Below are 23,363 nucleotides of genomic sequence, written 5' to 3'. Positions count from 1 at the left end.
TGATTTATAGCACTATCTGATATTAGGCAAATGAAATACTAATCTCAGTCCACAAACTCATATGTAAAACAAATACAACTTTGGATATTTTAAAATCCACTTTAATTTCTGTAGACACCCCTGTCCATACCCCATTAACCTCATGGTGGTAAGTAAATATTGGTCAATTCCAAGTGCTCCTACAGGGCACTGTGCTTCAGAGCTCTGATGGAGTTCTGAGGAGCATGTAAGGAGTCAAAGAGGGGCTCCTTTGCCCCTCTATCCTCTGGTAACCTCTATCCTGCCCCAGATCATTGGTGCACATGGGGACTGGTTCCTAACTCCTCATCGTAATCTGCAAAGCTCGTGAAGGTTGGAAGTCTCTCCCCACTGCTTTTACACCCACTTCAGGCAATCCTGATGACTTTATTACTTTATTTCTACACCTCTCTGAGCTGCACAAAACACTTTAAAGGTGTAAGAAACAAGAATGGAGAAGTAGATAGACTCAAGAACAAAAGGGTGCCAGATTTGAAAGCTTAAATTGCACTCTGTAGATTATTTGGAGACGTTAAATTCAACATTGCATAATAAAACTATAACAAAAGACATAATTTCAGAAGAAAGTTGCTAACAACTCCATGCCTGGGCTGGAGATGTAGATCAGTTATATAGTACTAGCTTAGCATGTGTGGGGCTCTGATTTTAATCCCCAGCAATTAAAAAGAGAGAGAGATAGAAAGAGAGAGAGATAGAATGGCCAAGTCCATCTCATAGAAGTATGCATGATGTCAATTCCACCACATGCACAAGTCTTAACATAAGGAAAAAAAATATGAAAAAAATGGATAATATGACACCTCCTAAAGACCAAAATTCTCAACTAATAGATTCCAACAATATTAGAATGGGTGGAATCTCTGACTGGATTCAAATGTGACATGGCACTTTTCTGTTGCAGGGTTTAATTTTTTCTTGGTTCAAAACATAATCCAAGAAAATACAGATAACCAGTTAGGAACACAATGCAGGATGTGAATGAGAAATTCAGCAAAGAGACAGAAACTTTTAAAATGAATCAATCAGAAATATTATACATGAAGAGGTCTGAAGGTCAGATAAAAACTTTACTTGAATTTCTCAACAACAGACTAGACCAAGCAGAACAAAGAATAGTGTGGCTTGAAGACATTATTTCAAAATATCATATTCACTCAAAAAGAAGGAAAAAGAATAATAAGAAAGAAAGAAAGAATTCAAGATATTTGGGATATTAAAAGAGTAAATAATATTTGGGACACTATTAAAAGAGCACATCATTGGCATACATGAAGTAGAAGAATTAGAAGTAAAGGGCATAGAAGAGGACATATCATAGTCAAACTGTCAAAAGTACAGGTCAAAGAAAAAAAAATAAACCCTGCAACAGAAAAGTGCAATGTCACATTTAAGGACTGTAGAGAATCAAATGTAACTGCGTTACTATTACTGTTCTTGATGGAGTCTGCCTGCAAACGGGATATTCTGTCAAGGTATAGATAAGTAACAGCAGACATGCTTGCAAACGAGGTGTCTGCTGTCCTTGGGAGGGCCTGCTCGCAAACGAGAGGCTTCTTCAAGGTTTAGATAGGTAACAACAAACATGCTTGAAAACGAGGTGTCTGCTGACCTTGGGAGAACTTGCCTGCAAACGGGATGTTCTGCCAAGTGGGCTAGGAGGGCGCTAAGAAAAAATTTTTTATCTGTTCTAAACAAAGAGCAGAGCTCAGCATACTCCAGGCCGAGAGTAGATTAGCCATGAGAAGCGGGTCACTTCTGATTAGAAAGTAAAACTTCTGTGTGCTATGTTTAATTAGCTGAAAGACCTGATTTATTGAAGTTGGAAGGCTGCCTTTTTTGTTCACAATACTATAAAAAGATTGCTTGTACACAATAAAGGACTTTTTTTCTGCTGCTGCTTTGCTTGCCTGCTTCTTCTTCTTCTTTGTTTTCCCATGCTGACCTGCAAGTGAATTACTACAACAAAGGACAGCCCAATTAGACTAACAGCAGATTTCTTAGAAGCAACCCTAAAGGTCAGGAGGATATTGAATGACGTATTTCAGGACCTAGAAAAAGAAGGCTAACCTTCAGAATTGGAGAGGGGGAAAGATCTTGAAAGATTAGCAAAACCTAGAGGAACTTACAACCAACATATCAGCCTTACAAACGATGCTTAAGGTAGTCCTACATACAGAATGGAGTGAAGATAACTTATCGTCATGATAGCATTGAAAGCATCAATCCCACTAAAAGACAATAAAATCCTACTAGTAGATGCAAAAATGAGAAACAAAAAAAGAATCAAACATTATCAATACAATAAACCATCAAATCACACAGATGATTAAGAGAGGAAGAAATGGTCAAGGATATTCAAAAGCACTAGAAGAAAATCCACAGAAGACATACAAATGGCCAACAGGTATATGAAAAAATATTCAACACCACTGATTTTCTGGAAAATGCATATCAAAACCACAATGAGATATCATCATGTTCCACAAAAAACTAAATGTTGAATCACCATATGATCCAGCAATCCGACTACTATGTATGTGCGTGTGTGTGTGTGTATATATATATATATATACACACACACACGCACATACCTAAAGGAAAAAATCAGAATGTCAAAGACACATGTAGAATCCCATGTTGATCCCAGCACTACTTCACAAGAGCCAAGAAATGGAATCAATCTAAATTTGTCCATTGAGACATGAATGGATATGGAAAATGTGATTATATACACAATTGAATACTATTCAGACACAAAAAATGGATGATAAGATGAAATCCTTTGCAGCAACATGGATGAGTCTGGAAGACACAACTTTTTAAAAGTTGGTCTTATAGAAGTACTATGTAGGATGGTGGTTGCCAGAGAAGGGAAAGGGTTTCTTCTGAGAAATCGACTGTTAATCTAATGGAGCTATCCTTAAATGTGACATGGCACTTTTCTGTTGCAGGGTTTAATTTTTTCTTTGTCCTGTATTTTTGACAGTTTGACTATGATATGTCATGATATTTGAGGTTCTATAAGCTTCCTGTACATAAATGTCCATGTCTTTCCTAAGATTAGGGGTAGGTTGGACAACAAGTAAAAAGTTACAGATAATAGGAATAAGTCCCAGTGTTCTGTTGCACAGTAGAGTGACCATATTAATAATCATATTGCAAATTTCAAAATAGCTTGAAGAAAAAATGTTGCATGCTCTCATAAGAAAGAAATTTTAAATATGTCAGATGATGGATATGCTAATTATTTAAATTTGATTATTCTATATTGTGTAAATATTTCCATAAAACTAATTCCAATGTTTTCCATTTCCTTCTGTTTCTCGCTTTCTTTCAGGATTCCATCTTTTATCATCTCTCAACATAAATATAGTAGTCTCAAGGATCTAACCAAAGTTCCATATTATTTTCTAGGCTGGCTTATATCCCTGCAACCATTGAAATGCCAACAGTTAGGCAGGAGTCCCCGTAATTAAATTTATTACTTTCATTTTTTTTTTACCAGAGCTGAGGACATTTATCTTTTATTTGTACTTTTTAGATATACATGACAGTGGAGTATATTTTAACATATTATACATACATGGAATATAACGTCCCATTCTTGTGGTTGTACTTCATGTACAGTTACACTAGTCCATATTCATAATGAATTCAGGAGAGTTTTGTTCAACTCAACTTTTTATTTTTGATCTGAACAAACAATGGAACTTTGCCTGAGAAGTTGTAGAGAGTAAAAACCAAGAGAATTGGAAGAGGCTGAGTGAGGCTCATTATAATAATTCTCTGGGATCCCAAGTGCCACCAAATGACAGAGGTGAATAGATCCCTCAAGAAAACAAAGCTGCATGCCAAATCTCTCAGCCCTGCTGTCACCACACAAAGACATGGGTTTATTCAAGGGTAGTACATCTACCATCTCCTACAGCCCCAGCACCTACAGGAAAAGCATCATCACAGACACTGAGCCAAGCAAGGAAGAAGAAAGTCTTTATCACTCACAATGACCTCATTAGGACAAGAGAAAAATGAAGAAATGTTCCAAAGAGTAACTGCACTTTTCCAAGACTTCCCCCAGGACGAACTTGCTCAAAGTGAAAGATTTTGAAGCAACCTCAACTCATCAGCCCCTTTGAGCTGAATGATGACAAAGTCCAAGGAAATCATCCTACTCTGGGGAATGCAGCTGGCCACTCAGGAGGCTCTGGAAAAGGACACATGTTCTTAGAGAACACCACCAAATTCATGAGATGGACATCTCACACAAACACTATAAGATTTGCATTTAGAGCCCACAAACATTATTGCAAACAAGAAATATCCACAAGACCCAATTATCTTCTGTACTCCTGTGAGAAGTGTACCCAAAAGACCTGATTGGGATTTCCTAGAGCGCTTCTGGACACTGGACAGTGCACCTTCAGGGCAATCTCCACCTTGGGAGCTCAGGAGAAAGGAGAGTAGCGGTGGTTTCCTCAAATTTTTCTCTTACTGGCACTTGTGTTTAAATTCTGTTTTTAGTCTGGCATACAAGGCTCTCATATATACCTTTGCCCCCCCCATCCAGCTCAATGCTAAAACAGCAGGAACTAAATCAACAGTTAGTCCATCTGGGCCATTATGTCACTCAGTCACACTGGAGACTTAGTCTGCCCAGAGTGCAATGTTGGCCCACCCTGTGCTCTGCATCTCCTTGCAAAACACAAAGCTGTGAATGAAACTAACTCTGAATGAAACACTGACTGAATGAAACTCTGACTGCTTTTCCTTAGATGGAGGAAGACCTCTGCCTCATTCTAAGTGGACCAGAACAGTTCAGAAGAGGATGCAGTCCTAGCTATGGCAAGACAACCTCCAGGTCAGGTGTACTTTCCCACTGGACGTGACACAACTGCCCCCTAAAATGATGAATGGTCTGAGGTGGATGATACAGCCACGTCCAGGTGCTAAGGCTGCCACACAAGTCTCTCCTTACACTCATCAGGCAAGTAGGATCAAGGGGGAAGTGCCTGGGACTCATGAAGCAGCCTGCTTCCCTCTCTAGCTAGAAGGCCACCCAGTGGTGACATCTGGATCAGAATGGGGATGGGTGAGCAGGAATGACAGCTAACATCAGTCCTGTCTATGGGCTCTATCCCTCAGCTGGTCTCAAGGCCTTTGCTAGGTTTTTCTGTGCTGAACATATGACTCAGGGTGAACTCAGGCCTTTCTCCTCCATCCCACCCATATTCAGTCCCTCCTCACCTTGGGGCTGCTCCTGTCCTTCTCCCCACACTTCCCACTCAGTACTTCCCCCTGGGTAATACTCATTCTAGGTCCTCATGATGCTACTGGGTATCTCATACTTGTCAAATTCTTCCATTGTTCTGGGGAAAGCTGGGTACATTTCTTGGTCTCCTTTGAGCCAAAGTATTAGGCTGCAAAGACCTCTTTCTCAAATCACTGATGAATCTATGTATAGAACCTAGAAATAACTTCAGGGGAGGAGTCTTAGTTTTATCCTCAGGGGCTGATGAATATTTTCTGCTTTTTAATAAGTGTAAATAAATGTTAGAAATAATGGTGGTTTGTGGAAAGACTTTGCATAGTGTAGAAAGAAGGTAAAACAATTAGAAAGGGAATGTTAATATATTTACCAGTTTGTTCTCCCTACTGATACCACTTCCATCCCTTCATGCCCCTGCCCTTCCTGCACCTCCTTCCTCCCAGTTATCCAAATTGGTTCCTATCTTATTCTCTAGTGACTGGCAAATAATTTTTACTGTAGCTATATCTGACAATACTGACTTTTTTTTTTTTGGTAGCCTGGATTGAACCCAGGGGCACTTAACCACTGAGCACACCCCTTTTTTATTTTTTATTTTGAAACAATATCTCACCAAGTTGCTGAAGGTCTTACTAAGTTGCTGAATCTGAACTCAAACTTTTGATCCTCTTGCCTCAGCCTCCCACGTGGCTGGGATTATAGGTATGCACCTCCATTGCAGGCTACAGATGCTGACATTTAAAGAGAAATCTTAAGTGTTTCTTGGTTTGCAGTTTTTCACTGCTGGGAGCTCTCTAGCAGATCCAAACAGACTTCTATCTCCTTACTAACCCCAAAGCCACCTTCAGGATGGAGAATCTTCCTTGAGAGAATGTTTGTGAGGAAATGGTTCATCCTGTGAGGAAAAGTCTGCTTGGCATGTTGATTTTCCAAAGTTGTGGTCCATAGTATATACTACATATGTGACAGGTCCTCAACCACCTGTGTGTCAACCTCCCACCAAGTCCATCTCTCAGACATCTGAGCTGGTGTTATTCTCTAAGTCAGTAAATGTCATTAAACTTCATAATTTCAAGAAAAAATGTATCCCAAGTGGCAAAAAGTTATGAAGTTTAGCAAATAAATTTTTTTACTAGATGGAAAAAAATGAAAAACTATAGAAATAGAAATAAAATGAGATGTGACAATATTATGACAGACATAATCTGCCTCCTTGATTTAGGAGAGAGGGCTTTATAGAAAGATAGTACTTATAAGAAAGACTAAAGGATAAGTAGGATTTGAAATGCTGATTTCTACAAACTGAAAGAATAGCCTGTGCAAAAGCACAGGTGCAGGAAAGTGGATAAAGAACCCCAAATTTGCAGTCTGTTGTATCTGGAGCTCAGGGTTTCTGGGAAGATGTGCTGAGAGGAGAACTTGTAAATATCACTGGGAAAAGACCATCAAGAATTCTTAATGACAAACTCCCATATTGGAATTTTTATTTATGTAGATATTATCTGAGTTTTCTTCATATTATTTATGAGACTTCTGTGTTCTCATATAAATATCCTCTTGTCTTTTTATTCATCTAAATGCTCAAGAACAACATCAACAACTCAGATAATCTTAAACAGCAACACCCTCAAATATGAACTATTTGCAGATAAAAATCCAATAGTGCAGGGATGACATGAATAAATAGTGTTGAATGAAGGTTATATAGAGAGGAGCAAAGAATTTGTTGAGAAATAAGAACAAAAGGTTGGTTAAGTCAGAAAGGATAACTTGTGTTTCTTTTTTTTTTCATTTGTTTTAATTAGTTTTACATGACAGTAGAATGCAGTCTCACACATCATAAATGGAGTATAACTTCTCATTCTTCCAGTTGCACATGGTGTAGAGACCAGTCAGGTAGTCATATGTACATAGAGTAAGAATGTCTAATTCTTTCTACTATCCTTCCTACTCTGGTGCCTCCTCCCCTCCTTTCACTCCCCTCTGTCTAATCCAAGGTCCTCCATTCCTCCCTAGCCCCGACCCCCTTATTGTGACTTAGCATCCACTTATCAGAGAAAACATTCAACCTTTGGTTTCTTGGGATTGGCTTGTTTTGCTTAGCATGATATTCTCCACTTGCATCCATTTATTGGCAACAACCACCATTTCATTCTTCTTTAAGGTTCAGTAACATTCCATTGTGTATATATACTGTATTTTCTGTATCCATTCATCCATTGAAGGGCACCTAGGTTGGCTCCATGGTTTAGCTATTTCGAATTGAACTGCTATAAACACTGATTTGGCTGCATCACTGTATAGTATGCTGATTTTAAGCCCTATGGGTATATACTGAGGAGTGGGATAACTGGGTCAAATGGTGGTTCTATCCCAAGTTTTCTGAGGAATCTTCACTGCTTTCCACTGTGATTGCTCCGATTTGCAGTCCCACCAGCAATGTATGAGTGTACCTGAAAGGAAAATTTTTAATTCTGAGCCTTACTGAATCGCCTCTTTCTTCTAATACACATATCAATCAGAGACCAGGCACGAGACAGGCACCCCAGAGGCTCTGCAAATAAGTCTTAGTAGCTCGTAGTGAGAAAATGGGTCCTTCATAGAAGTAAAGGATTTGTTAAGTCCAAAATAGGACACTCATCCCTCTGTCTTTCTGGTTCCAGCTTGTCCTCAGATGCTCAGAGCACCGCAGACCCTGATGCTCACCACCTTTGATACTCCACCTTCCACAGAGGTCAGAGGAGCCATGGGGAACCACACCACTGTCACCGAGTTTATCCTGCTGGGGCTCTCAGATGCCTGTGAGCTACAGATGCTCATCTTCCTGGGGCTCCTCCTGACCTACCTCCTCACACTGCTGGGGAACCTCCTCATCGTGGCCATCACCCTTGTGGACAGGCGCCTCCACACCCCCATGTACTACTTCCTCCGTAACTTTGCTGTCCTGGAGATCTGGTTCACCTCAGCCATCTTTCCCAAGATGCTGAACAACATCTTCACAGGACATAAGACCATCTCCTTAGCTGGATGCTTCCTTCAAAGTTTCCTCTATTTCTTCCTTGGCACCACAGAATTCTTCCTATTGGCAGTGATGTCCTTTGACAGGTATGTGGCCATCTGTAACCCTTTGCGTTATGTCACCATCATGAGCAAAAGGCTGTGTGTCCAGCTAGTGCTCTGCTCATGGATGACAGGTTGCCTTCTCATCTGTGTTCCCAGCTACATCATATTTCAGCAGCCGTTCTGTGGACCCAATGTCATCAACCATTTCTTCTGTGACAATTTTCCACTCCTGGAACTCATATGTGCAGATACAGGTCTGATAGAGCTTTTGGGGTTTGTGATAGCCAACTGCAGCCTCCTGGGCACTCTGGCCGTGACGGCCACCTGCTATGGCCACATCCTCCACACTATCCTGCACATCCCCTCAGCCAAGGAGAGGCACAGAGCCTTCTCAACCTGCTCCTCCCATATCATTGTGGTGTCCCTCTTCTATGGCAGCTGCATCTTCATGTATATCCGGTCAGGCAAGGGTGGGCAGGGGGAGGACCAGAACAAGGTGGTGGCATTGCTCAACACTGTGGTGACCCCGACACTCAACCCCTTCATCTACACCCTGAGGAACAAACAGGTGAAGCAGGTATTCAGGGAGCAGGTGAGCAAGCTCCTCTCCTAAAGCTGTGGAATCCAAAGACTGAACCAAGATTGGGGTTGTAGCTCAGTGGCAGAGCACCTGCCTAGCATATGTGAGGCACTGGATTTGATTCTCAGCACTACATGTAAATAAATAAAAAATAAAAGTCTATCATCAACTTAAAATATTTTTAAAAAATCTGAAGCTAATAATCCATACTAAAAGCTAAGAGAATATAAGTCCTTTCAAGATATTGTGCCTTCTCCATTTAGAAAAATTCTGTGATATATTTCTAGGTGATATTTATGATGTGCCAGTCCCCACACAACTCACCATAAACTCAAAAGCTTTCAGTATCCTGGAGAAATTTTATTAATTACCTGCTTTGAATACTTTGTTCGTTCCATCTTTTTCTACCTGGTTTTCTAACAGGACCCAAGCTCTTTGAGGACAGGGACCAGCTCTGCAATTCTTTCTTGGACTCAAATATTAATCCATTGTCATAGCCATGAGAATGGGTATTTAGACACTGATTGATTGTTTTATGCCTGTTTCTGTAACACTCTCAGAGGAAAGAATCGTTCTTTATTTGTACTATCAAGATTTAATACTTATAGACCTGGCACAGAAATACACCCATAAGAACTCAAAACATGGCTGAGGGCCATTGCTTATCATTTTAAATATGTCATATCTGGATTTTTTTAGTATTAAAATTCATAAAATATTCTTCATTCTAATTAATAAAAACTCTTTTATCTACTAGTTGTATTACTCTCTAGCTCATTTTCTCATCTGTAAAATGAGGATGACAAGCCCATTCTAAAGGATTATCATAGAAGTTCAATGAGCTGTTCTATGCCCCATGCCTTCCACAGTGTCTCAATAAATGTACATTCTTTGTCTCCCATTCTCATCCTACTTTGGATCTTCTTTTAAAGAATTTTGTGTCATTACCACAAAAGCATTTTTAAGGATTTTGTATACAAAACAGGGATTTTACATTCAACAACCAAGAAGACAAATAACCCAATTCTAAAAATGTCCAATAAGTACATGAAAATACAAGCAACATCACTAACCATTAGAGAAATACCAATCAAAACCATAATGAGATACCACTTTACATTCATTAGGATGACTATTTTTCCAATATATTTTATTTTTAATTGAAACGGTTATTTTATATATTCCTGAGGTAAAATGTGACATTTCAAAAGATGTATACAATCAAATAGGAATATTGACAACCTTCTTTGTGTTGGTGACATTCCAAATCCTCTTGACTCACAATTTTTAAACTTCAGTTCATTGCTGTTAGCCATGTTATTCTGCTGCGCTATATAACGTTGAAAGTTACTCCTACCCAACTGCACTCCTGAACTCATTAACTAAGTTGGCATTAGTTTAAAAAAAAAAAAAAAGAAGAAGAAGCTTTTTAAAACAGAAAATAGCAAAAGTTGTCAAGACTATGGAGAAATTGCAATGTCTGTGCTTTGCTGGTAGGAATGTAAAATGATACAGCCACCATGAAAAGCATTATGGTAGTTCCTAAAAAAAATACATATATATTTACCATAAAATCCAGAAATTCCACTTCGGAGTGTACATCCAGATTATTAAGAGCAGAGACTTGAACAGGACTTTGCACATCCATGTTCACAAGTGGAAAGAATCACATGGGGGCATGAATATCAATAGGTGGGAATCACTGAGGTCATCTTAAGGGTTACCTATTGTGTGAACAATGCTGGTGTGTGACACCAAATACATATGATATATGATGTATCATTAAATATTCCAAGTATTTGCATTAAACCTGTCTCATATTCTTTTTATATATATATATACACAACTTTTCATTGCTCTGGTTGTACATAATATAGAGTCACACCATTCATGCAATCATACCCGTACCGAGGGTCGTAATGTCCTTCATTGATGCAGCAAGGTGACTACCATTGGTGACTTCCACCATCTTTCCCCCAATCCAAAATTCCTCCATTCTTTCCTTGATACCACCCCCTATTATGGATCACCATCCACTTATCAGAAAAAACATTTAGCCTTTGGTTTTGGGGGGTTAGCTTACTTCGCTTAGCGTGATATTCTCCAACTCCATCCATTTACCTATAAATGCCATAATTTCATTCTTCTTTAAGGCTGAGTAGTATTCCATTGTTTATATATATTATGGTATATAATATATAAATACTTATAGACCTGGCACAGAAATACACCCATATTTATCCTTATCCATTCATCTGTAGAAGGGCATCTAGTTTGCTTCCATAGTTTACCTACTGTGAATTTAACTACTATAAACATTGAAATGGCTGCATCACTGTAGAAAAGTAGCCACAGAGAGGAGCTTTAGTATCCATTTCTTACCTTATTAAGCAGGTACCCAAAAAAGGGTACTCACAGCTTGAGAGCTGCAAGTCACAGGCAGTCAGGCTCTTTCTGCTCTAGGTAGAGGAGAAATACAATTTCTAAAAGCACATGCCAGGAGATGTAACTAATGTGTATCATGTACACTCCTACAATCTGCTGACCAGTGCTGAGGGCCATTGCCAAGTAGGAATGACGCATCGAAATCCTTGCCAGCGTACCCCATGTTAAATGGACTTGCCTTGGAAATTTGCTGTGACCTTGCATGTGTGTTTGAGAAAGGTGACCCTGCTCAATGACCAGGGTGGATCCAGGATTAGGGTGTATCCTGCAGGTTTGAGGAAGTATCCCGGTCCTTGGGTTTAGAACGTTTTGGTTTAAGACAATAGGAGTTTTAGGGAAGTTGGAGGTTGAAGATTATTGCTGCTGGGAGTAGGGCGTGCCTGCTGCCTGAGTTCCCGCTGAGTTCTCGTGGAGAGAAAGTATTTAGGACGTGAATTGTGCGGGAGATTGGAAATTTCCCCTGAGCGTGTGTGGAGGCTGGTGTGAGATCGGGAATAAAGAATTGCTGTTTGAACCTACAAAGCTGTGTGGTGGCTCGTGATCTTGTGCCAAGCCAAGACATTGGCATTTGGCAAACCAGTTCTTTGGGTCTCCTTCTTATAGGTCACTGGGTCATCATAATTCTTACCAGGAGTAAGGTGTCTACACAATAATTCACATGAGACAATTAGCTGTTGAGGGGATAGACTGCCAATCTTAGTCACCTTGCCACATCAAGGATGACCAGTAATTCTAGTCAATAATGTCTCTATTTTATTTCTAGGACTCTGTGGTATTACTTGAAGTCAAGTATGGTGATGCTTCCAGCTTTACTTTTTTTCCTTCAGGATTGCTTTCTCTATTTTAGTTCTTTTGTTCTTCCATATAAATTCAAGATTGTTTTTATCTAATTCTGAGAAGCATATAATTTTTGATGGACATTTTTGATGGGCATTCCATTGAATCTGTAGATTGCTTTTGGCAGTCTGTCCATTTTAACAATATTAATTCTGCCTATCCATGAATATGGGAGATTTTTCCATTTTTTGATGTCTTCTTTGATTTTTTTCAGTGCTCTGTAATTTTCCATGTAGAGGCCTTTCACCTCCTGGGTTAGTTTTATTCCTAAGTGTTTTATTATTTTTGAAGCTATTGTGAATGGAATTGTTCACCTGGTTTCTCTTTCAGCAGACTCATTATCTGTGTATAGAAAAGCTATCAGTTTTTGTATGTTGACTTGCTGAATCAGTTTATCAGCTCTAGAAGTCTTCTGGTGGAGCTTTTAGAATCTTCCATGTATAGGACCATATCATCTGCAAACAGGGACAGATTTACTTCTTCCTTTCTTATTTGCATCCCTTTTATTTCCTTCTTTTGCCTAATTGCTCCGGCTAAAGTTTCAAGTACTCTATTATATAGGAGAGGTGTTTTGACACCTTGTCTTGTTTTGACTTTAGAGGAAATGCTTTAGTTTTCCCCCTTCATCATGATGCTGGCTTTAGGTTTGTCATACATAATTTTTTTATGTTAAGTTCCTTTTATCTCTAGTTTCTTCAGAGTTTTTGTCATGAATGTCAAAGGCTTTTTCTGCATCTTTTGAGAGGATCATGTGATCTTTTTTGTCCATTTATTGATTTATATATGGCAAACCATATACAAATGCCTTGCATGCTGAATATGATTTGCTAATATTTTTTCCCCTTCAAGGGTCCTTATCTTGTTTGGGTATGAGGGTTATCCTGGCTACATAAAATCCGTTTGGAAGTGTTCTCTCCCTTTGTATTTTCTGGATCAATTTGAAGAGCATTGGAATTAGCTCTGCTTTAAAGATCTGGTAGAATTCAAAACCAGGTTGGTACTGGCATAAAAACAGATACATAGATCAATGGAACAAAATAGAAGATACAGAGGCAAACCCACACAGCTACAGTCATCTGATTCTTGACAAAGTTTCCAAAAACCTATGTAGGAAAAAAAAAAAGCCTCTTGAACAAAGAGTGTTTGGGTAATTGGATATCCATATGTAAATCACTGACAATAGATCCCTAGCTCTTACTCTGCACAAAAGTCAACTCAAAATAGACAAAAAACCTGGAAATTAAACCAGAAATTTTGCAACTACCAGAAAGAACACAGGGGAAACACTCTTACATATAGCCATAGACAGCAACTTCCTCAGTAAGACTCCTAAAGCTCAGGAAATAATACCAAGAATTAATAAATGTGTGGCATCAAACCAAAAAAGCTGCTGCACAACAAAGAAAACAACTGCATGAAGGTAGAACTTAGAGTGGGAGGAAAATCTTTGCTAGCTATGCTTCCAACAGAGAATTAAAATCTAGAATACCTTAAAAACTCAAAAAACTCAACACCAAAATCCCCAAATCAATAAGTGGGCAAATAGACACTTTTTAAGAAGCACAGATGGTCAACAATTTCATTTTAAAAAAAAAATAGTTCCACTTCTTTAGCCATCAGGGAAATGCAACTCAAAACTACACTGAGATTTCATCTCATTCCAGTTAAAATGGCAATCACTGAGAATACAAATAATAATAAATGCTGGTGAGGATGCAAGGCCAAAGGAAATCTCTAATATTGAAGGTGGGGATGTAAAGTAAAGTAGTATAACCAGTATGAGAATCAGTATGAAGTTTCCTCAAAAGACCAGGAATGAAACTATCATGAGATGGTTCAATATTTACACAAAAGAACGAAAGTCAACATATTATAGAGATACATGTATACCCATGTTTAGAGCAGCAAGCTATGGAACCAGCCTAGGTGTTCATCAACAGGTGAATGAATAAAGAAAATGTGGTATAAATACTCTACATGGTTTTATTTAGCCATAAAGAAGAACAAAAATGATGTTATTTGCAGGAAAAACGATGGAACTGAAGAGCATCATGTGAAGCAAAATAAGTTAGATTCAGAAAGTCAATGGGTATGTTTTATCTCATGTATGAAAGCTAGAGAAAAAAGAAAAAAAAGGATCTCGGGAAAAAAAGACGAGAAAGTGTTAGGTAGAGGAAGAAGATCACAGGGAGAGAGAAGGGGAGGGTAAAAAACAGAAACTGGGAAGCTCCCAATTATGCACCAATAAAAATAAAATTAAAAGAGAAAATATTTTAAAACTTTAAAAACTTATTTAACTGGGTGTGGTTGAGCACACTGTAATCTCAGCAACTCAGGAAGCTGAGGCAGGAGAAATGTAAGTTTCAGGCCAGCCTCAGCAACCTAGCAAGGCCCTAAGAAATTTATTGAGATACTATCACAAAATAAAAATAAAAAGGGCTAGTCTATAGCTCAATGGGAAAGTGCCACTGGGTTCAATTTCCAGCACTAAATAGATAAAATAATTTAAAAATTAATAGCCTCTTTACTCACATTTTAAGCAATATCAGAAATCCAATCACTCATTTGCCTTCTCAAACATAGAAAGACTTCTAAAGTCAGATCATTTACTGCAGTCAAGTTATATCAGTCAGTTTTATAATGGAGGATACAGTTAATGGAGGATACAGTATAATGGAGGAACTGGTTAATTTGGTAACCAAAGAAAGAAAGAGAAATTACACCAAGGACCAAGATAAGAACTATCCCAATGTCTTCTTCCCATGATTTGCCAATAAAGAGTAAGCCCCACTGGGGGAGGTAACCACATCTGTTTAACTGACCAGTCAGTCATCTTGAATGACTGAATAACATCTGGTAGATGTTCAATAAACACATGTTGAATAAATGATTAAGAGATGACTCAATTAAAGATTCTTTTTTTTTTAAGAGAGAGAGAGAATTTTTTTAATATTTATTTTTTTTTTTAGTTTTCGGTGGACACAACATCTTTGTTAGTATGTGGTGCTGAGGATGGAACCCGGGCCACATGCATGCCAGGCAGGCGTGCTACTGCTTGAGCCACATCCCCAGCCCCAATTAAAAATTCTTCACCTCTCATAGTCCAATTCATCTTTCAAGTCTGTTTTTATGAAACTTCTCAGGAAGATCTTCCCTCATTGCTACATACTGGATGTTTTTGTCTCCCTAAAAGTCATATGTTGACATTTAATGTGATGGTGTTTGGAGATGGAACCTCTGAGAGAGAATTCATTTTAGATGAGGTCATAAAGGTAGAGCTCTATGATGGGATTAGTGCCCTTATGAGGAAAGAAAAAGACCAGAGCCCTGTTTATCTCTGCCATGTAAGGATACAGCAAGAAAATAGCCAACTGCAAACAAAGAATTGGGTCCTCATTAGATTCCAAAGCATCTGGCACCTTCATCTTAGATTTCCCAACCCCCAGAACTATAAGAAATAAATTTCTGTTGAGTCATCTAGTGTTGGTATTTTATTATAGCAGCCCAAGACTAAGACACTCAACTATCCATCTAGGTCAGAATTTCCTATGAGCTCTACTTCAGAACACTAGTGGTAATTGTTTGTTTGTGGGCTTTTTAATGTCTGTCTTCCCAATACTGTGTCTCTGTATATCCAGAATCTAAAGCAGATCCTTTCACAGAATAAGCTCTCAACGAAAGTACGTTGAATGATTTAAAAATTTTGCTTCTTTGTTATAATTTAACTTCATTAGAAGTTTCTGTCACTCTTGGTCAGAACAAAGTAAACTTTCAATCCCAAAGTCCCTATTGTCTGGATGGTAATGAATCTCAAGGGAAGTACAGATCTATCCAGCAAGAGAAGAGTGAGAATCTCAGATGGGTTAAGTTTGAGCTGGATAGCTTTGTGTATCTCTGTGTTTCCATGGAGACCAAACACAACTCCACAATCCAGGCTTGCTGCCAGCTCTACAGAGACAAGGGGTCTATCATGAATAGCTTATCCCCAGAATCTTCTATGGACACCATGGCCCAGTAGAGCATGTATTATTAGTCAGAAAACTCTAAAGTATAACTGAAAGTGAGTTGTATAAATCTGCATCAAATGATGTCTGTGTCTCCTTTAACAGAGGAGAAGAAGGATAATTCATTAAGTTTCTATATTTACTTCCCCAGGAAAGTAGTCAACAGTGATGCAATGGGACAGGAGTAACAGTAGCCTCCTGAGAAATCAGTGAACCTAGAAGTTCTGAGGACTTCCAGAACAGATCTGGGCACATGTCAGTCATAAGAGAGCCAGGAGCAGCATTAAGGGAGATTGGTCTGGGAAAACATGAAGGTTTGGTAAGGACAGGACCTGTCCACGCACATGACCTGAAGACCATGCCTTGGCTCCAGAGCTTCATTCACTGTGAAAGTGTAACTGCATGTCTAGTGAACCCAGAGGAACCATAGTCCTCAAGCAGCACTGAAGACCCAGGAGCTTCTGATGAAACTAGGAACTATGTCATCAGAACTGCCTGGGAGAACAATCGAGCACCTCACCCATGGCTAGTGAGGTAACCAGTCTGGTACAATCTCAGGAATGGGGTAAAAGGAATCGAATCGAGTTCTTTTGAACACTCTTCCTAGAAGTCTATTGTTTGTTTCCAGGTGTCCATTGGCAGGCTATGGCACCACTGACTTCTTTGAAATTTCATTGTTATTAATATCCTGACTCATGTTCAATCAATAAGTTACAGAATCCCAAGGCTTTTCTTATGCTTTCCATTGACAGTCATTTGTTTTCCCTTTGTCTCTCCTGAAATGTTCTACCCAACTCTTCATGAGCTCACTCTGTTTCTTTTTATGATTTTTGGGTTTAAGCTATTGTATAATTTATAATTTCATACAAGTTATAATGAAAGAAAAATCACCCACAATTCTCCCAGATTTGCATGGAAATTATGTTCATTTTTTCATATTCATATCTAGTCCTCCTCCACATAAATTCAGATTTTCCTTGTCTGTGAGGTCCTGTGTTATCATTTCTCTGATTCAATTTTATCACATTAGTTCCTGCGTTCATCCTGGGTAGAGTCAGCTTTTCCATAAACAGAAGCTTGCTTTAACCTGACATTTCCATAAAAACAATCAATCATAAGGTTGCCTTCTTCTTTATCAAAATGTCTGAGAACAATATTAAGCAGTGTAACCTAGAAATAATAATCACTTGAAGGAAAGATATATTCTTTAAAGTCAAAATTGAGCCCATGAACATCTCTATCAGCATTTATTGTTTTATATTACTGAGGGAATTATCTGAAAGTATTAAACATAATACCCAAACTCTAAATGTGTGCTTTCCTCCATTTACGTACCAGATTCATAGGACATGTATTCCTCAAAAAACAAATCAACCAAATAATAGCAAAAAGTTTGTAATGACATGACAGAATATATGTTATAGCAGTATATGGCAAGGAAAGAGGTACAAAATAACATAATCTATCAGCATAGCTATGTAAACTAATACATAAACAGTAAATTAAAAAATAGAAAAAAATACAATAGAAATATATCAAAATTTTTTTTTTCTTTTTCAGTTCTTGGAAGATAGAACCCAGCTTCTCTCATAGAATAAGTAAGTGCTGGGGCTGGGCTTGTGGCTCAGTGGTAGAGCACTTGCCTTGCACGTGTGAGGCACTAGGTTCAATTCTCAGCACCACATATAAATATATAAAATAAAGGTCCATTGACAACTAAAAAATATTAAAAAAAAAAAAAAAGAAAGAAGAAGAAGTAAGTGTTCTACCTCTAAGCTACACCCCAGCCCCATCAAAATCTTAGAAGTTGTTTCTGGATAGGTATAGGTGGGTTTTTTTTTAATTTTTAGTTGTAGATGGACACAATACCTTTATTTTATTTGTTTATTTTTAGGTGGTGCTAAGGATCAAACCCAGTGTCTCTCGCATGCTAGGCAAGCACTCTACAACTGAGCCACAACTTCTGCCCAATAGGTGATTCTTTTTATTCTTATTCCTCTGTATTCCCTAAATTGGCTTGTATTATCTCTATGATTTCAATAATTTTGTCCTAAACTCACCATATTTTTTTGTAATTTTACTCTTACTATTATTATCCTAATAGAGTTTCAACCATGGAGAGATAAAAAAATAGCTTGGATTATATGACTGCTCACTTTGTAGCCAGACCAGGGCTAAGTGTTGGGTACACATTACCCATTTAAATCCAGGGACAATATTGTTGCATCGGTATTGTAACTATTCCCATTGAGGGACTGGTGTGGTATTGACAGGTAACTTGTCACAGATAAGTTAGTAAATCACACATTTGAATAAAATGCCTTCAGAGACTAGTGCCAGCATGTTGCTTTTCAATAAAAGTCGGTGGCTCATTGGATGCTAGATTTTAAAAGGGAAATATTTTAATTTTAGGAGACCCCTGACAGCATTTGAATGGATGTAGGAAAAGATAATCATCTGATCTAAAAGAATGAGAGGAATTTACAGTTTCCTTACAGAAAATAAGTAAATAGCAGAAGAATTGGTAAAAACAAAATGTTCCAAAATACTTGCAAAAACTTGAGCAAAATTAGGTTGAAGTATACAACTTGATGCTGACTCAAGGAAGGACCCAGAAAACCAGCACGAGGAGGTAGAAACCAGGGCTGGTAGCTAAAAGAATTAAGCCCAAAATAGGACACTCATCCCTCTGTCTTTCCGGTTCCAGCTTGTCCTCAGGTGCTCAGAGCACCACAGACCCTGATGTTCACCACCTTTGATACTCCAGCTTCCACAGAGGTCAGAGGAGCCATGGGGAACCACACCACTGTCACCGAGTTTATCCTGCTGGGGCTCTCAGATGCCTGTGAGCTACAGATGCTCATCTTCCTGGGGCTCCTCCTGACCTACCTCCTCACACTGCTGGGGAACCTCCTCATCGTGGCCATCACCCTTGTGGACAGGCGCCTCCACACCCCCATGTACTACTTCCTCCGTAACTTTGCTGTCCTGGAGATCTGGTTCACCTCAGCCATCTTTCCCAAGATGCTGAACAACATCCTCACAGGACATAAGACCATCTCCTTAGCTGGATGCTTCCTTCAATGTTTCTTCTATTTCTTCCTTGGCACCACAGAATTCTTCCTGTTGGCAGTGATGTCCTTTGACAGGTATGTGGCCATCTGTAACCCTTTGCGTTATGTCACCATCATGAGCAAAAGGCTGTGTGTCCAGCTAGTGCTCTGCTCATGGATGACAGGTTTCCTTCTCATCTGTGTTCCTTGTTACATCATATTTCAGCAGCCGTTCTGTGGACCCAATGTCATCAACCATTTCTTCTGTGACAACTTTCCACTCCTGGAACTCATATGTGCAGATACAGGTCTGATAGAGCTTTTGGGGTTTGTGATAGCCAACTGCAGCCTTCTGGGCACTCTGGCCGTGACGGCCACCTGCTATGGCCACATCCTCCACACTATCCTGCACATCCCCTCAGCCAAGGAGAGGCACAGAGCCTTCTCAACCTGCTCCTCCCATATCATTGTGGTGTCCCTCTTCTATGGCAGCTGCATCTTCATGTATATCCAGTCAGGCAAGGGTGGGCAGGGGGAGGACCAGAACAAGGTGGTGGCATTGCTCAACACTGTGGTGACCCCGACACTCAACCCCTTCATCTACACCCTGAGGAACAAACAGGTGAAGCAGGTATTCAGGGAGCAAGTGAGCAAGCTCCTCTCACAAAGTTGAGTCAGACCTGAGAGAGGAGAAAAAAATCACCTCCTTGCCTGAACCTCTGCTAATGAAGCTCCTGTCCATATTTCCACAGATTCTCCCTTCATAGACAATTTTTGCCAGGTAGTCTAACATATAGCCATTTCATATATGTATTATTATTAGTCCATCGATTCTTGTTCAGAAAACAGAAAATTTAATATGCCACTTCTGTGTGACATACATCTTGATATTTCTAACATTATTTTTTTGGTAAAATACTGAAAAATTACCCTCTGATAACAGAAATGAACTAAAAACACCTACTATCCCACCTTTATTGTAGTAGAATTTCTAACCAGTGCATTAGAGCAAGAAGAAAAAGTTAAAGGACTAAGCAAGAAAGGAAGAAATATTATCATCACCACTAACATGCTCTTGGAATTAATAAGTTCATGGACACAAGTTCAACCTATAAGAAGTTTAATGTTTGTTTTATGTTTTATGCTTATACTCCAGTGATAAATAGAAATTTTAATGTTTAATGATATTATTTTTCCATAGCATCAAAAAATATCAAATAAGCCAGGTGTGTGGCACATGCCTGTTATCCTAGTGGCTCAGGAGGCTGAGACTATAGGATCACAAGTTCAAAGCCAGCCTCAGCAATGGAGAGGCACTAAGCAACTAAGTGAGACCCTGTCTCTAAATAAAATACAAAATAGGGCTGGGGATGTAACTCAGTGGTCAAGTACCCCTGATTTCAATCCCCATTATCAAAAAAAATATATATATAGGATAAATCTATTCAAAGATATACCTATCCTTTACTCAAGAACTACAAAGCAGCTTGGTCTGATAGCACACAAGTGTAATTCTATCTACTCAGAAGGCTGAGTCAAGAAGAAGGCCAGCCTCAGCAAATTAGTAGACACTGTCACTCTTAGCTGGAGAGGCAGGGCAGTGATAGAGTGCCTGCTTTGCATGGGTGAGGCCATAGGTTTGATCCTCTATGCTGCAAAAAGAAAACAAATAAAAAGAACTACAAAACATCATTAAGGAAAATAGAAGACTATATAATTGGAGCAATATTCCATGTAAATAGGCTTAAAGATCCTATATTATTTCCCCAGTTGATCTGGATATTCAAGAGTCCTAACCAAAATCTAGAGAGAGAGAAATTGACATGCTAGGGCTGGGGCTGTAGGTCAGTGGAAGAATCATTGCCTAACACGCATGAGGCACTGGGTTTGATCCTCAATACCATATAAAAATAAAAATAGGGGCTGGGGATGTGGCTCAAGCGGTAGCGCGCTCACCTGGCATGCGTGCGGCGGCCCGGGTTCAATCCTCAGCACCACATACCAACAAAGATGTTGTGTCCTCCAAGAACTAAAAAATAAATATTAAAAAATTCTCTCTCTCTCTCTCTCTCTCTCTCTCTCTCTCTCTCTCTCTCTCCTCTCTCCTCTCTTTAAAAAAAATTTAAAATTTAAAAAAAAATAAAAATAAAGGCATTCTGTGTGTCTACAACTACCAAAAATAAATAAATTTTTTTAAAAAAATTGACATGCTAGCTCTATAATCAATATGAAAACACAGTGAGCCAAGAATAGCTAAGACAATCTTGGATAATTACGGAACCTGGTAATTGTCCAGGTTCACTTATATATATCATTTGAATTTTCCAACACCTATTTGAGGTGCCGTATGTGGCATTATGAACTCCATTTTCCAATAGGGGATAGAGAATCTCAAGGGTTAGGGGTACATGCCTAAGACCACCCAGCTGGTAGGAGGTGGCTGAGTAAGAATTTAAATTCAGACCCTCCAATTCCAGGTCTGGTATACCTTCCCATGTAGAGTGCTGCTCACCTTGAGGGAAACAGCTCACCTTGGCAGGAAAGGAACTGTCAGAGGGCAAGAAGACTTGGTAGGAAGCGAGATGGGAAGATGATGTGGGCCCATTTCACAGTTTTGCCCAGGACCAAGCCTGAATCAACCTGTCTGCCCACTGCCTTTGCCATCAGGTGAGAATTCCCCAGTGGCCTATGGAGTGCTACCCTGTGTTGTTCTCAGATGCCAGAACATAACTTGCCTGCACATAAGAAAACACTAAGAGAGCTCACAAGGTCTAGAGTAGCTCCCAAATCTGATGGTCAAATTTGCTGTGCAAAATCCAATCTCTCTCCAGACAAACTTCATCCATGGGAAACAGACTTGAAGGGTCTGTTGGTGTGTATAGAGATAATAAGCAGCCCCACGCCCCTCACTCAGAATAATTTCCCCTCACTTGACATGAGTTAAAGAATCCATGTATTCCACAAATTCTTCTTTGAGGAATAAATGTCTAAGATGTGCTTCAACAGCCCTAAAAATAAAAATTAAAAAATACACAATTGCTCTAATCACATATTTTACAAATAAAAATTATTGAAGTCACAGAATTTATCACAAAAAAAAACAGATGTTAGAATGTACTATTCGAGAAGGGGGCCCAGCGGCCTGATCACCCCAATTGGAGGAAGGGCCAGCCACCGCCTGCAAGGTAGGCAGGCCGTGCATGATTCTATACCTAGCAGACCCAAAAGGGTCTACAAAGAAACTACTAGAGCTAATAAATGAATTCAGCAAAGTGGCAGGATATAAAATCAACACACATAAATCAAAGGCATTCCTGTATATCAGCGACAAATCTTCTGAAATGGAAATGAGGACAACCACTCCATTCACAATATCCTCAAAAAAAATAAAATACTTGGGAATCAACCTAACAAAAGAGGTGAAAGACTTATACAATGAAAACTACAGAACCCTAAAGAGAGAAATAGAAGAAGATCTTAGAAGATGGAAAAATATACCCTGTTCATGGATAGGCAGAACTAACATCATCAAAATGGCGATATTACCAAAAGTTCTCTATAGGTTTAATGCAATGCCAATCAAAATCCCAATAGCATTTCTTGTAGAAATAGATAAAGCAATCATGAAATTCATATGGAAAAATAAAAGACCCAGAGTAGCAAAAACAATTCTAAGCAGGAAGTGAGAATCAGGTGGTATAGCGATACCAGACTTCAAACTATACTACAGAGCAACAGTAACAAAAACAGCATGGTATTGGTACCAAAACAGGCAAGTGAGCCAATGGTACAGAATAGAGAACACAGAGACCAATCCACAAAATTACAACTATCTTATATTCAATAAAGGGGCTAAAAGCATGCAATGGAGGAAGGATAGCATCTTCAACAAATGGTGCTGGGAAAACTGGAAATCCATATGCAACAAAATGAAACTGAATCCCTTTCTCTCGCCATGCACAAAAGTTAACTCAAAATGGATCAAAGAGCTTGATATCAAATCAGAGACCTTGCATCTGATAGAAGAAAAAGTTAGCTCCGATCTACATATTGTGGGGTTGGGCTCCAAATTCCTT

At 39.0% G+C, this 23,363-nt stretch overlaps 2 protein-coding genes across 2 annotated transcripts; both read left to right on the top strand.

Moving 5' to 3' along the window:
- The first annotated feature begins 7,972 nt into the window (after nucleotides 1–7,972).
- LOC144377558 (olfactory receptor 6E1) lies at nucleotides 7,973–10,408 on the top strand. Its single transcript, XM_078048997.1, has one exon. The coding sequence runs from the start codon at nucleotides 7,980–7,982 to the stop codon at nucleotides 8,979–8,981; it is 1,002 nt and encodes a 333-aa protein (XP_077905123.1). The 5' UTR covers nucleotides 7,973–7,979; the 3' UTR covers nucleotides 8,982–10,408.
- An 8,539-nt stretch (nucleotides 10,409–18,947) lies between these two features.
- LOC101962528 (olfactory receptor 6E1) lies at nucleotides 18,948–19,960 on the top strand. The gene has a single exon (XM_005338806.3). The coding sequence runs from the start codon at nucleotides 18,977–18,979 to the stop codon at nucleotides 19,958–19,960; it is 984 nt and encodes a 327-aa protein (XP_005338863.3). The 5' UTR covers nucleotides 18,948–18,976.
- The last annotated feature ends 3,403 nt before the right edge of the window (nucleotides 19,961–23,363 follow it).

Source organism: Ictidomys tridecemlineatus, chromosome 5, assembly GCF_052094955.1.
Source record: "Ictidomys tridecemlineatus isolate mIctTri1 chromosome 5, mIctTri1.hap1, whole genome shotgun sequence".
Classification (NCBI taxonomy): Eukaryota; Metazoa; Chordata; class Mammalia; order Rodentia; family Sciuridae; genus Ictidomys; species Ictidomys tridecemlineatus.
Note: the sequence above shows the minus strand (reverse complement) of the source record. Positions and strands in the feature narration are given on the sequence as shown.

Excerpts from the sequence above, each read along its gene's own strand:
- LOC144377558 (XM_078048997.1), top strand. The coding sequence starts at position 7,980 with ATGCTCAGAGCACCGCAGACCCTGATGCTCACCACCTTTGATACTCCA.
- LOC101962528 (XM_005338806.3), top strand. The coding sequence starts at position 18,977 with ATGTTCACCACCTTTGATACTCCAGCTTCCACAGAGGTCAGAGGAGCC.